Raw genomic sequence first — 16,364 nt, 5'->3', positions numbered from 1 at the left:
AATTCTTTGTTCTTTCTTGTTCATTGTTAGGTTTAGTTTTAGATAGAATAGATCTCAATGTGTTTGTTGTTTTGAATGTTGCTGAAATGTTGAATTTATTTCCTATTGTTTTAAGTTTCTCGGATAGTCCTTTTATATATGGTATTAATATTTTCCTCGTATTATTTCTTGTGGATTTTATAGGATCCCGTTCTACGTTGTTCTGTTCCATTCGATCCAATTTTGACAATTCCTTATTTATAAACGATAAAGGATAATCATTTTTTAATAAAACAGATGTTAACAAATGTTTTTCTTCTAAAAATGAATTTTCGTTAGAACAAGTAATTTTGGCTCTATCATATAAGGATTTAATGATTCCCTTTTTAACGTTGATGTTGTGATTTGATTTGTAATTGAGATATCTGTTGGTTTGTGTTGGTTTCCTATACACTTGAGTTTCATATCCAGTATCCTTTTTTGGGACTAAAACATCGAGGAAAGTGTTATTATATTCCTTTTATTTTTTATAAAATAAAAGGAATATAATATATAAGGAATGTTATTATATTTTTTTTGGTAAAATTGTGGCTTATTTCCCATCGAAAATACTTAATTATAAAAATGCCACAAGGAAATAGCTTCAGAACAATTATTCTTTAGCTTTCCATAACTGCTTGACGTTTATTTATTGTTTTAAATTTAAAGCCTATTCTCTTTGTCCAATTTTGAAGAGTGTTTTCACAGCAGTTCATATTCCGACCGGTTGTTTACAATTTCTTTCTTATTGTTTCTATTGTAAGTATTTCATTGCTTTTGTAGCAATCGTATGATATTGTTTTCAATAGTATTATAAGTAAAGCATCTACAGATCTTGAAAATTTGTAGTCATATGGCTTTTATTTTTTCATCACTACTTTGTATAGAGTTGAAAGTGTAATTTCTGTTAAATCAGAAGGTGCTTGTGCCAACGGTTTTTACTGAAGCCGAATTTCCTATGCAGATTTTTGTACACATTGAAACATACTTGCTGTACTACTATAGACGAATATATAAGAGGAATAGTACTACTATAATTAAAATATAATTTATTAAAATGCAATCTAAAAATATAATAAATATAAAAACTTCAATTAAAGCCTAATACAATAATATCACTTTATCTTATCGTTAGTATCTCTTAACATTTGTAAAACATACTGCATGCGATCTACATCTTCAGTACTTAGACAAGATTCTTTGCTTTTAAGTAACTGACAATGTTTTAACACATTCTGAAGTTTATCATCTAAATGTATGGATTTCAATACGATTTTCGCTTTTTGGCTATTGGCAGCTAAAGCCCAAATTATGACGACTATGATATTCTTTTCTTCATCTGATCCTGTAGTAAGTTTCGATTGGACAATGTTAAGAAAATCAGCTAAAATAAAAGGTTAGGTTAAATATCAAAGGTAAAAAATAGCAAAAAGTACCAACAAATGAGCGGTATGGATATGGTACATTCCATGTCAAATCACTCAGGCAAAAAATTTTGGATCTCCGATTTGTCTGAAAATTGGTATATAGCTTCTGCGGGACGTAAAAATAAGATATTTAAAGTCAAAAAATCTTCTTCTTCTTTTTTTCTCAAAATGTTATTTTATGCGATTTTACAGTGATTTGGTGTGTATTTAAACAAATTTGCATTTTCTGTCGTAAAGTATCAATGAAAAACATAATATTTTAATAGAAAGAACTCAAAAATGTCATTATATGGCATTATAACAAGTTATTTTGAATCAAAACAAGTTTTTGATCAAATTTTATAGTGTAAAAAACGTTAAAATACCGTTTTTTACATTTTCCTCCATTCCCAAAATACATTATCATCGATTTGGCTGAAAATTTGCCCACAGATAGCCAAAAGATAGGACTTTAAGTGGTTAGAAGGATTTAAATTATATTTCAATACCAAAAAAGTTACATGCAGTAATATCAGACTCAAAAGTATATATTAGTCCAGTCGGGATAGCATTTGACCTTGAATGCCGAGCTGCCCAAAATTTTATTTTTCTGATCTTTAGGGGAGTTAATAGTAGCCTAAATTTAAAATCACGAATGAATTCCTCCGTTACGTTAGCCGCCATCTTGGTTTTAAAGGAGAACCTTTTTTGCTCAATATCTCCGCCATTTTTAACTTTTCGACAAAAATGGTAGGAACTGAAATTGTTCCAAATAAATCGTATTTACAATTATTACAATTTCTTTTTAACAATTTTTGTCGTGAGGTCGATATTTTCGAGTTAATTGTACTTACAGTAGACGCCTATATTTTTGACTATAATATTGCATGTAACTTTTTTGGTATTGTAATATAATTCAAATCCTTCTCACCACTTAAAGTCCTATGTTTTGTCTATCTGTGGGCAAATTTTCAGCCAAATCGATTATGATGTTTTTTGGGAATGGAGAAAAATGTAAAAAACGGTATTTTAACGTTTTCTACACTATAAAATTTAATCAAAAGCTTGTTTTGAATCAAAGTAACTTGTTATAATGCCATATAATGACATTTTTGAGCCCCTTCTATTAAAATATTATGTTTTCCATTGATACTTTACGATAGAAAAAGCAAATTTGTATAAATAAACACCAAATCACTGTAAAATCGCATAAAATAACATTTTGAGAAAAAAAGAAGAAGAAGATTTTTTGACCTTAAATATCTTATTTTTACGTCCCGCAGAAGCTATAAACCAATTTTCAGGCAAATCGGAGGTCCAAAATTTTTTTTGCTCCAAAATTCGAGTGATTTGAAATGGAATGACCCATATACATATATGTTTTAACAAAAATCAATGGAACTATGAAACAAATAAATGAAAAATTAGATGCCTTCGAGCTTGGAACTGAAAAAAACAAAGTAAGAAAACCCCCAAATTAAGAGACCACGTGGCACAACAGAAAGATAAATAATACAAGAAAAAAGCCGATAATTGTTAAATTCTCAAATGAACTTTTAAAAGAGAAAATTCTAAGGAAGTCGAAATTACTAAAGGGAACAGATACACGGATATGAAAGAATTATATCAAAAATGTATAGCGGAAGGGGATTACTGATCTTCTTCTAGTGCCGTCTTCTAACGAAGGTTGGCCATCACTTCTTTAAACGCTTCTCTATCTTTTGTAACGTGAAATATCTGTTCGACACTGAGGTTAGTACAATCTCTGATATTCCTCCTCCAAGATTTTTTTTCTTCCCAAGCCTATTTTCACCTCTACTCTTCCTTGCATGATGACGTGTACCAGAGAGTATTTATCGTTTCGAAGTATGTGGCCCAGATATGATGTTTTTCTTATTTTAATTGTGTTCATAAGCTTTCTGCCATGTCTAATTCGTGTTAACACTTCTTCGTTTGAGACTTTTGCAGTCCACGGAATTTTGAGAATACGCCTATATAGCCACATTTCGAATGCCTACAATTTTTTTATTGGGCTTTTTAAGTCCAAGCTTCTACCCCCTATAGTAGTTGCGACCAAATATAACACTCGAAGTACCTTAATCTGATGGCCATACTCAATTTCTTATTTATAAAGATTGACTTGTATTTTATAAATCCTTTTCGAGCTATTTCTATTCTGACATTTATCTCCTCATCTTGATCTAACTGTGAGTTTATAAAAATTGCTCCGAGGTATTTATACTTGTCGACCCTTGTAACAAAAAAGATAACTTCTGTTGGAGTATGTGTAAAGTGATTGAGAATTAGAAAGATAAGCTCCAACAGAAGTAGAAAAAGAAAAATAAATTAAGCTAATGTAGCTAAAAGTGAAGGGGGCTTCTGCGTTGGGAAATAGATGTTAGAAAATACTTCTTTTGCAGTAGTATTAGTAGAGGAGATGCAAAGATAAAGAAACGAGTGGGATGAACTGATAATAGAAGTATGAATAGATAGACAAAGGCAAACTGAATGGAGTTAGGATAGCTAGATATGCAAGTGAGCGACAACTTGACACTCAAGGATGAGTACGGCCAATTTGCATGCCTGTCAAAGACGGTAGCTCAAAATAGATAGTGATGATGACTAGAAAAGGAAATACTAAAATAAGAATAATGCACTGAAAATGAATAAAGATCAATAATTGCTAAAAAAGAACAAATTGAATAAAACAAACAAATCATGGGCGCCAGGAAATGATCTTAGATCACTTTCCCAGGTGTCTTACACTGCTGCCAAAACTATATTAAATCAGTAAATGAGAACATAGAGGAATAATAATAATAAATGATATACCAAATAAACAAAATTTATTAAAAATAACTACTTAGATTTTCACAATCTCTGATTTACACACAATGAAATAGTATGTGACTCTAACATGACAAAAGTTATAGTTTATCATGTGATATCCAAGATAACAACAATAATGTTACCTGTTACAAAATTAAATACCTCTTACTTACCTATAGGGTACAACTCACATGAGACTACCTTTACCAAATGATTATAGTACACTTGCTACTTACAACTAAATTAAAAACCGACAAATATGAATAATAATATAAATAAGCAGGCACAAGCCTGACTAAGAGAAATACAATACAATGAATTAAGCAAAGTTAAATATGCAAATGAACGTTAACTAAATTGAAGTTAAGATCAATACAAACAACTTATAATGACCGAATAAATGAAGTAAAGCGAATAGACAACAAAATATCTGGGAAACAAGCAATTAATATTACAAACTAAATTTACATAATTAAATGAAATCGACCAAATTAACAACAAAATACAACAATCCCTTTTTGGCAGATACGAAGAGCTCAACGTACAGTACCGCAGGATTATACGTAAGTTTGGGAACTTACTAAACTTATATGTATAATAAAAAAACCAATAAATACAAGCTATATCTTCAAAAAAATAATCATTAAACCTAGTGAATCCAAATAATTGTCTGTGATATTAATCATAATAGTTACTCAAGTCACAAAACTGATTGTTCCCAAACAAATCCATTCATCGAAAAACTCCAAGAAAAGTTCGATGCTGTATTCCAATAAATGAGCACCAGGATGGTGCCAAACCGTGCCTCCTGTAGGTTCAGGTGGAAAACGAAAATGGAGCTGGAACGCTCCAGAAGCTTGCTCCCCAAGTGACATATTCCCAAATGACTTGGCGGTGGCTGTAATAGGGCTTCTCTAGATGGTCAAAGGGGCTACGACTTCACAAAATGGTTACATCTTTCTTCCAAATGGCGGGTGATTTTTTATTCAGGTTCCAAGAGGAGTTGTGTTACACACATGTCTCCTTACTCCAGACAACAATTGGTGGTAACTTTTCACTTTAATATTAAACTTAGACGTTGAATAAAACACGTCTTCATAAATTAGTTGGAAATCAACCCGCCATTTTATCCCACCGACTTTACCCACAGCCACGAGCCAAGTTATATGGGAATACGTAACTTGACGAGCACGCTTCTGGAGCGTTCCAGCTCCATTTTCGTTTTCCACCTGGACCTACAGGAGGCACGGTTTGGCACCATCCTGGTACTCATTTTCTGGAATACAGCATCGAACATTTCTTGGAGTTTTTCGATGAATGGATTTGTTTGGGAACAATTAGTTTTGTGACTTGAGTAACTATTATGGTTAATATCACAGACAATAATTTGGATTCACTATGTTTAATGATTATTTTTTTAAGATTTAGCTTGTATTTATTGGTTTTTTTAAAATACATATAAGTTTAATAAGATCCCAAACTTCCGTATAATCCTGCGGTACTGTACGTTGAGCTCGGCGTATCTGCCAAAAAGGTATTGTTGTATTTTGTTGTTAATTTGGTCGATTTCATTTCATTATATAAATTTAGTTTGTAATATTAATTGCTTGTTTCCCAGATATTTTGTTGTCTATTCGCTTTACTTCATTTATTCGGTCATTTTAAGTCGTTTGTATAGGTACTGATCTGAACTTCAATTTTTTAACGTTCATTTGCATATTTAACTTTGCTTAATTCATTGTATTGTATTTCTCTTAGTCAGGCTTGTGCCGGCTTATTTATATTATTATTCATATTTGTCGGTTTTTAATTTAGTTGTACGTAGCAAGCGTACTATAATCATTTGGTCATGTGAGTTGTACCCTATAGGTAAGTAAGAGGTATTTAATTTTGTAACAGGTAACATTATTGTTGTTATCTTGGATATCACATGTTAAACTATAACTTTGGTCATGTTAGAGTCACTTACTATTCATTGTGTGTAACTCAGAGATTGTGAAAAGCGAAGTAGTTATTTTTAATAAATTTTGTTTATTTGGTATATCATTTATTATTATTATTCCTCTATGTTCACATTTACTGATTTAATATAGTTTTGGCAGCAGTGTATGATACATGGGAAAGTGATCTAAGATCATTTCCTGGCGCCCATGATTTGTTTGTTTTATTCAATTTGTTCTTCTTTAGCAATTATTGATCTTTATTCATTTTCAGTGCATTATTCTTATTTTAGTATTTCCTTTTCTAGTCATCATCACTATCTATTTTGAGCTACCGTCTTTGACAGGCATGCAAATTGGCCGTATCCATCCTTGAGTGTCAAGTTGTCGCTCACTTGCATATCTAGCTAGCCTAACTCCATTCAGTTTGCTTTTGTATATCTATTCATACTTCTATTATCAGTTCATCCCACTCCTTTCTTTATCTTTGCATCCTCCTCTACTAATACTACTGCAAAAGAAGTATTTTCTAACATCTACTTCCCAACGCAGAAGCCCCCTTCATTTTTAGCTACATTAGCTTAATTTCTTTTTCTTTTTCTACTTCTGTTGGCTTATCTTTCTAATTCTCATCACTTTACACATACTCCAACAGAAGTTATCTTTTTTGTTACATTGGCGCCCAACGTGGGGCCAAAAGCCCTCTTCTGGTAAAAATACGTTCTAATTCGATCATGTTCGTATCACGGAGGGGTATTATTAATCCAATTTTAGTTGAAATAATTTAATTAGTAGCGTAACCGCTACACCCTCTCTAGCGGTTTACTATCCAATGTCAGATGTATGTTGTCAACAGGGTTTTTTGATATCACCATGTATTTGGTTTTATTTATATTCGTTGTTAGGATTACTGATATGTAAGCTAGAAGAGGCAAGAAATAAAGGCTTTTTTAAGGTACGATAAACTTTCGTCAACGGAGTAACTCAGTAATATCAAAAACAGGAAAGAGAACAGAATGACAAACCAAAAGAAATTATGGGTCAAAAAGAACAGTAATTGAGCGATCACCAGAAAAAGCCATCGTAGAAGAACGAAGAGATAACATCATCCGTGACGAAAACGGGTTGACAAAAAACTAAATAGCATCAATAAGAGAAGATTATCGGCTATAAACTAGGCGAGAAAAAGTAAAATCAAAACTAGGTTGGAATACCCTAAACAAAATGGAAAAATAAGTAACAACACTCAATAGTAACGTGGAAAAAAATGTTTTCTTGTGGCATGTTTACATTTGATATTGTATGTATGTATTTAAATGAGATTTCCTACTAGTTCTAGGCCAAATAAGTCAACTGACAAATTAGATTCTACAAAGCACCAATTAATAAACATCTAAAGGTTAAAATCCTTTCTATTTATAATAATTGTTTGAAAACGATTTCCGGATTGGAAATTGAGAAAAAAAACAAATGTAAAATGTAATTTTTATTACAATCATTTGTGGCTTAATCCCATGTAAATAGAATATTTGGTTACTATGTAATTCAGCTCTGGACTTAAACACAAGATACATATTTATTTCTTACAGCATATTTACATGTACTAACTAATGTTATATGACTGAAAACGTGGACTATAAAATTACGACAACGAATAGACTGAAGCATTCAAAATAGGGCTTTTCATCGATTGTCATTTGTTTCGAGTTTCTGTCATATGTCGTATAATCCGTGTATATTAATATTATACACAGATTATACAACATATGACAAAAGCTCGAAACAAATGACTGTGAATGAAAAGCCCTATGTGATAATCACATTTAAAAATCACATGGACTTATATAACAAATAATAATGAAATTCTCAGAATGTGTAGACTAAGGAATTGCTATTAACACAGAAAAATAAGAAACCACAATCTATCTGGTAACATCAATCCATCGAAAAAATAAAAATATAATTAAGATAGGTGACGTAATCGCATAAAATTTACGGATCACTAATACAGAATAGTAGCCTAAATTAAAAGTCAAACAATTAGGAATGTACGTCATAGATTTAATGACATCATAACCCACCGGTACAAACTAACGGCAAATAATTTAAGCAAATTTTTCCTCATAATATATTAGTTTTTTCGCTACCGTCAAGTTTATCAGGCAAGCGCTGTTGTCAAATAAAAAACCATGTATTTACCACAGCAATTACCGGCTACACTGTTTTTCTTTGTCTTTAAGGGTAAGCACAGAACAAGTAAGTCGCGGTGGAACTGTATGTGTCGGTCGCGGTCGATGTCGACATCCATGTAAAACAAACACATTGTAATGAACGTAAGCGAACAGAGCAGGTAAGTCGCGATGGAGGTTTAGCGCGATGTCATCCAGGAGGTTTACATCGATGCTTTCGAAAATAAAATGAGTTTGTTTTACATGGATGTCTACTGCGCGTCCTACAAGGATGATCTGAGATGATACTTTTTATATAATCCCTATTTTGTATTCAGTCTATTTTTGAATTTCTAAAGTAATTAAATTCAGTAAATTTTTGAAACATGAAGGAGAATCTTATTATTTACAGCCAACTGATAGTGGTTCTAGCTCGACTGACAGCGCAGGTGACCTCCTTGCTATGCGCTGTCGACATCGACCGCGACTTAACTAGTAGCATCTACCGCGACCTACACCTCCACCGCGACTTACTTGGTCTGTGCTTACCCTAAGAGTGTGAAACAAAGATAACTATCTGTAATATAAGTGACAAAGTCATGTCCTATACAGGGTGATTGATTAGTAGGGTAAAGCTCAATAGATAACAATAAAAGTTAATAACAAAAATTTTAGCCACCTTTGAGCTTCACATTACAAAATTAGTTAGAATGTTACAGGGTGTTCGATAACACAGTGGCAGACCAAACTTATGTTTTTTTTTAAATGGAACACCCTATATTTTATTTTAAATTCGAAATCCTGTTAACTTCTTCATCACAAAAATATAAAGGTTTGTTATGTTATACAGGGTATTTACAAAGTTTTAACCAATTTTATATGAAAATCGTAACAAGGTCAACTCCCTGTATAAATAAAAATAAGCAAAACAACAATGGTTTATTAATGCCATATTTTTTAACGTATTGTCAAAATTTTCAAGAATGGTCGATATTGCTAATTCTCTTTATATCAAATACAGGGTGAGTCAAAACGCAAGTACATTATTTTCTCAGTAATTTTAAATGGAACACCCTGTATTTTATATCACTATTGAAAAGTACCATTACCGTACTTTAATTTTTAGATAACATTCCCTATGTCTAAATTTATTAGTTTTCGAGATATTTTCATTTTTCAATGGACCAGTAGCGTGGTCACCCAAATCACCCGAATTTAATAAACGGGACTGATTTTTTTGGGGCTACGTTAATAATGAAGTTTATAAAATACCTCCAACAACAAGGGATGAGATGAAAAATAGAATACAAAATGTATTTCGATGTGTTAATTTACAAATGCTCCGTAGAGTAAGTAGCTCATTCAATGATCGTTTTTAGGCGTACATAAATGTATTAGGAGATAATTTTGAACACCTTATGTAATTAAATATTAAAAATATTTTATTAAAAGTAGCTTCTAATTTTTTCAAACATGTTTTTTTGCAAAATGTATTACTGATAAATTATGTTTCGTTCTTTATTTGTTACACTGTTACATTTACATACAAAAGTAGTGTTTAATTGTTTTCTCAAAATATTGTATTTTGTTTGTGTGTTTTTTTGTAAAATTTATTACTAATTTTCGTTGTTTATTTGTTGCATTTACATAAAAAGATAGTTTTTAATTGTTTCAAAAATGTTGCATGTAGTGGTTGTGTTTTTGTTTGTAAAATGTATTACTAATAAATTATTTTTATTTATTTATTTGCTACAGTGTTACATTGATTATCGGATTGATAATCGGTAATCTACAATTGTCAATTCAGTCATGGCTTACTTAAAATTTAGATAAATTTAAACACCTAAAATAATTTGCTCTGAAAAATGAAAATATCTCGAAAACTAATAAATTTGGGCATAGGGAATGTTATATAAAAATTAAAGTACGTTAATATTACTTTTCAATAATGATATAAAATACAGGGTGTTCCATTTAACATTACTGAGAAAATAATGTACTTGAGTTTTGACTCACCCTGTATTTGATATAAAGAAAATTAGCAATATCAATAATTGTTAAAAATTTTGACAATAAATAAAAAAATATGGCATTAATAAACCATTGCTGTTGTGCTTATTTTTATTTATACAGGGAGTTGAACTTGTTACGATTTTCATACAAAATTGGTTATAACTTTGTAAATACCCTGTATAACATTACAAACCTTTATATTTTTGTGATGGAGAAGTTAACAGGATTTCGAATATAAAATAAAATATAGGGTGTTCCATTTAAAAAACATAAGTTAGGTCTGCCACTGTGTTATCGAACACCCTGTAACATTCTAACTAATTTTGTAATGTGAAGCTCAAAGGTGGCTACAATTTTTGTTATTAACTTTTATTGCTATTTATTACTATTCGCGGTGTGCAAGTACTTGGAAAGGGAAACGAGAAACGACCGTGCGCGAGTCGCGGAGAAATATTGCAACTATCTTAAATAATTCATATTGTCAATTGAAATTGTCAAATTGACGTATATTTCATACCTTCTGTCATTGACGCAGAAAAATTATATATTGCTCCACAATATTGATATGATATGCAATTATTATATAAAGATAAATTTAATTAATTGTATTTTGCTTGCAGTACTGCATTTTAATAACTGATTTTATTTACTACATACAATTGTTTACGTTTGCTAAACATAACCTGCATCTTATTTTTTCTTCTTATTATTTTTTTGGACTATGGTCTTGACAATTATCCAGCAACCAGGACTAATATAATTGGCCAATATAATTAAAAGTGCGAATAAAAGTACAGAGCGTAGAAATAGAGGTCGCTTTGCCGAACTTGCACGGTCCCAATAGCGGAGCTATTGAGCTTTACCCTACTAATCAATCACCCTGTAGAAGGTTATGTAAGATTTTTGTTTGTTTTTTTTTCGTCTTCTTTTATGGCCTTTGGATCTTTTATAAACCTACCATACATCAAAACGATTACGAACTTAATGGACCAATTAAGGAGGGGGAAGGGAAAGTGAAGTAGGTTAAAAAATAAACTGTCGTTAAAATATAAACTAAATAAATAAAATATAATTTGAAAACAATAATTTGACATTAAATTTAACCAATATTATGACAGACGTCAGTTACCATTTACAATCTTACCAAATATAATAATTATGTCATTTAAACTCGTCACTAAAAATCTGATTATTCCCTATATATATTTTTTTTAATTTAGAATATGGCAACAAGGGTAAAATTACGTAAGCATTCCTTATTGTTTGACTTTTCCTATAGTCACCATGATGAATTATAATTTGACGAAGTCAGTAACAAGTATGGTTAGGCTTATAATTTAAAAAATATTTTTGGGAAAATAAAGGAAAAATGGTATCTCGCACTAGTGATGTTGAAAAAGTAACTATTCGTTACAAAGTACTCGTTACTTCCGAATACCGAAAGTAACGATTACTATTCAGAGAAACAAATCGTTACTTTGATTACTCTGATTACTTCGTTACTTCGTACCAATCGTTGATTACTTTGATTACTCTGAGTACTTTGATTACTCTGATTACTCTGATTACTTTGATTACTCTGATTACTCTGATTACTTTGATTACTCTGATTACTTTGATTACCCTGATTACTTTGATTACGCTGATTACTCTGATTACTTTGATTACTCTGATTACTTTGATTACTTTGATTACTCTGATTACTTTGATTACTCTGATTACTCCGATTACTTTGATTACTCTGATTACTTCGTTATTTCATACCAATCGTATAAGAGCGAGTATCTACTTTGATTACTCTGATTACTTCGTTACTTCGTACCAATCGTATCAGAAGAGTGAGTAACGATTATTGTATCTACAACCATTACACTTGATTACTTTCATACTTTCTAGACTGACCGTAAAAATGTGGAAATGATGTTTTTACAGTATGATCAATGATCAACAACTTTAATTTTGTATGCATTGCATTGGTTTTATTAGAATTAGACAAGGGCATTTATCACTAAAAGCACCAGAATAAATAGATTTTTAAATAGAGCACCTAGAGACTTGCAACTTTTTGCTTTGTGTTCAGGATGAACACAAGAAAAAGGTTACAATAGGAAAATGGGTAGAAATTAGAAATGCATAAGTGCATTTTAAAATGTATAAAATGCATCCAAAAGTGCATAAACATGTCAAAATCAGTATATGGTCAGATTTTGTTATTCGGGGGGTTTTTGGGGTCACTGAACATGGAATATGCAATCAGAACTGACCTCCGAAGTACCTCTGGTATCCAGGGTAATTCAAAGGTACGTCATCTAGAGTTTAGAGGGTTTTTGTCACTTAATTGATGCAAACAGATTACTTGAGGGTTTTTACGATCTTCTTTAAATGCCATCTCCGCTGCGGAGGTCGGCAATCACCATAGCTATTCCTATTTTAGAGACGGTTGCTCTGAAAAGTTCATTTGATGTACATCCTTACCACTCTCTCAGGTTGCGCAGCCATGATATTCTGCGTCTCCCCATGCTTCTCTTTCCTTGAATATTTCCCTCCATAAACAATTTAAGCAAGCTGTATCTCTCTCCACGTGAAATATGTCCGAGATATTCTAATTTTCTTATTTTGATGGTATTTAGGATTTCCATCTCTTTATTCATCTTTCTCAGAACCTCTTTGTTTGTGACGTGTTCTGTCCACGATATTTTCAGAATTCTTCTGTACACCAACAGCTCGAATTATTCTAGTTTTTTCATTGATGCAGCATTCAAGGTCCAAGCTTCCATTCCATAAAGCAAAGTCAAGAAAACGTAGCACCTAGCCAAAGTAACTCTTAGCTCCAACTTCAAATCTCTTGTGCAGAGGACTTTTCGCATTTTGTTAAAATTTTCTCTAGCCTTTTCTATTCTGATTTTGATTTCCTGTAAGTAATCTCCTGTGGAGTTGATCATTGTTCCAAGGTATGCATATTGGTCGACTCGTTCGATATTGGATCCGTTTATGAAGAGATTTTCGTTATTTCTTTGAGTTTTCGATATTCTCATAAACTTTATCTTCTTGACATTCATTGTTAGCCCGTATTCTTGTCCAAACTCCGATATTCTGGTCACCAGCCTCTGAAAATCCTTAATATTTTCAGCTAAGATGACAGTGTCATTCGCATATCTAATGTTGTTAATGGGAACACCATTTACCTTTATTCCAGCTGTTTCACCCTCAAGAGCTTGCTTCAAGATCTCTTCCAAGTAGACTTTCAAAATAATTGGCGACAACATGCATCCCTGTCTCACTCCACGTCTGATTTCAATTTCCTCTGACAGCTGATCGTTAACACATACTTTTGCTCAATGCTTATAGTATAAATTCGATATAATCCTGAGGTCATTTGTGGTCTATGTTCTTTGATTCCAGGACATGCATTAATTGTTAATGTCGTACTTTGTCAAATAATTTATTATAGTCAATAAAACACGCATATATCTTGATTGACGTCCAGGCACCTTTGTATAAGTATGTTAAGTGAAAAAAGAGCTTCACGAGTTCACAGGCCTTTGCGAAACCCAAATTGCGTATCATTAATGTATGTATATGTCCAGTTTATGATATATTCATTAACAGAAACATATATTCATAAACATATAAACAAGTGTACATGTACAACTATACGCCTTCAGTCGAAGGTACTACGGACCATAACAAATGCACCTTCTTGGTTTATATCAAACAGGCAAATCCGAGACGATCCCAAGTAGGCACAGTTAAGGAAATAGTAAGTGAATACAGCAGCCGCTATTTGGTGAAATTGAAAAACCACCCAAACAATCTTGCACTAATCCTGATAGATAATAGTGAGCACTGAACAGACTCGGAAACTGAAGAGCCACAAACCATTGGAGCTACCATATAGGTTCTTAGGTTCTAAGCGAAGTACTTAGTGTTAAAGGCACATTTCAATAATCTAAGAGACTATTGGAGTTTTGGTTATCACTGGATAACAAATCCAAATTTATACATAGGTACATCCTTTTGTACAAACAAAAAAACATGTTTATAATTTTTATGTATGGATTCACTCACCATAGATAAAACCCTTGTTCACCAAAAACCCTTCTTCTATACCTCTATGTACGTTTAGTTTAAAAATACATATTCACCTTATTCTGACTTCTCCAAAAACTAATAAATAATCGTCTATGAGGCAGTTAACGTGTTAAAATAGTTTAGTACCGCGAAAGTTCCACGAACTTCCTTGACACGTTCTTGTGTTGAGTTAAATATCTACTTTTATTTATGGTTACGCATTAACAAAAGTGGTTTTTGAAAATTCAAAAGCCCCTCATAAATTTCTCTTACAACATATGGACTTACAACTGATCGACAGTCTAGTCGCCCGTATCTAGTTGTGCCCAGGAAGTGAAGTACTTTTTTGAATAGTGTAGTGTGTGTGTTAAAGTAATTTGTCTTGTCTTGTCAATTGTGTATTATTCCGAATTTCGAGAAAAGTTTTAACGAATGAGCCATAATGTCCCATATTATGGGAAACATATGTGTGCTTTTTGACCATCGAAATACAATGGACAAAAGGATAAATGATTATTTTTTAATTTTTCACACTTGAGATAGTATGTAGATTGAAAAAATCTACTAATTTAATAGTTGTAAAAATATATTTTTACCTCTTGTATTTCGATGGAGACTTTCTAATGTAACAAGTTCTTCTGTTACACAATTTTTTTAATTCAAAAACAATCAACAGTTGAGCAGTGTTAGTTATATTGTTACTTTAATTAATTAAGTGCCAATGAAAAGTACTCAAATTGTGAACAATTTTCTTTTAATTTAAAAACATTGTTGTTGTAATAAACATTGATATAATTTCAATACATTGAACTGCTCTGCGTACAGACAATTTAAAATCTTCAAATTTTTAAAATTGTTCTGGTCAAATTGCGTTAAGGGGATGGTACGAACTTTCGGTTTCAATGCTATTTAAATGGGATTCATTTTTTTCGAATCTTGAGAAAACTAATAAGTATTTTTGAAAAATTAAAACGCAGAATGAAATATTACGTTATTACCGAAGGCGAAAGTCCCTGTAAACTTCTATAATGTTTATTTTTATAAGTTACAGGGGCGAAAAAAAAAGAGAAAATTTGGTGTGATTTTTAATTTCAAATATCTCACCCAAAAGAAACTTTATATGCATTCTAAGGGACTTTCGGCTCTCGGTAATAAAGTAATCTTTCATTGTGCGTTTAAATTTTTCAAAAATAGGTACTTATTAGTTTTCTCAAGATTCGAAAAAAATGATTATATTTAAAATACATTGAACATTTTGGCAGGCGTCAAAATTTTGCATTTTGTTCCTTTCCCCTTAATAGATTTTTTAATGAACTACCCATCCGTAAATGGTTTGTTATGTTAAGCAATATATGTTGAAATATTAAGGACTTTTTGATTACTTAATGCTGAATTCTGTTCTCTACATTTTTTAAAAGCGCTTTGTTGTCCGTCTAATGATTTTTGTAAAGAGCCAATTTTATTGTGTCTGAATTGAGATTCAAATTTATCACATTCAATTTTGTGTTTCATGTAGTGGTGAGACAAACTAATTTCTTTGAATAGGTACTCTTATAGATTCTTTGCAAATTAAGCATAGTGCTTTAATAAAATTATTAATAAATAAATAATTTTTTCTTTATTAATTAACTTTTCATTAAATTCACACTTTTTCCCATTATTTTTGTTTTGTGTGGCGTTTTATTTATTTTTTCCATGATAAGACCTGAATTATTTTACCAAATTAAAAATAACTTGTATTTCTCATTAAGTATCTACTGTCGTTGTAGTGAAATACACCTTCCCATTATTCTGTTAGCCCGCATTGTTGCCATCGGCCACATTTCGGCATGACACTAAGTTTTTTGATTTTTTCTAAAATTATATTGGTGCTTTGGCGGGCCCTCAAAAAGGCGCAAAGGGCCTCATGAGGCCCGCGG

At 31.6% G+C, this 16,364-nt stretch overlaps 1 protein-coding gene across 1 annotated transcript in view; it reads right to left on the bottom strand.

Annotated features, from left to right (window-relative positions):
- Positions 1-1,050: 1,050 nt before the first annotated feature.
- Positions 1,051-16,364, bottom strand: part of LOC114327520 (rotatin) — a 247,415-nt gene continuing 232,101 nt past the window's right edge. Inside the window, exon 28 of the mRNA XM_050643983.1 lies at positions 1,051-1,402. Coding sequence (XP_050499940.1) covers positions 1,134-1,402 — 269 coding nt within the window. The 3' untranslated portion in view covers positions 1,051-1,133. The remainder of the gene's footprint in view (positions 1,403-16,364) is intronic.

The sequence above is a fragment of the Diabrotica virgifera genome, chromosome 2 (assembly GCF_917563875.1).
Source record: "Diabrotica virgifera virgifera chromosome 2, PGI_DIABVI_V3a".
NCBI lineage: Eukaryota > Metazoa > Arthropoda > Insecta > Coleoptera > Chrysomelidae > Diabrotica > Diabrotica virgifera.
Note: the sequence above shows the minus strand (reverse complement) of the source record. Positions and strands in the feature narration are given on the sequence as shown.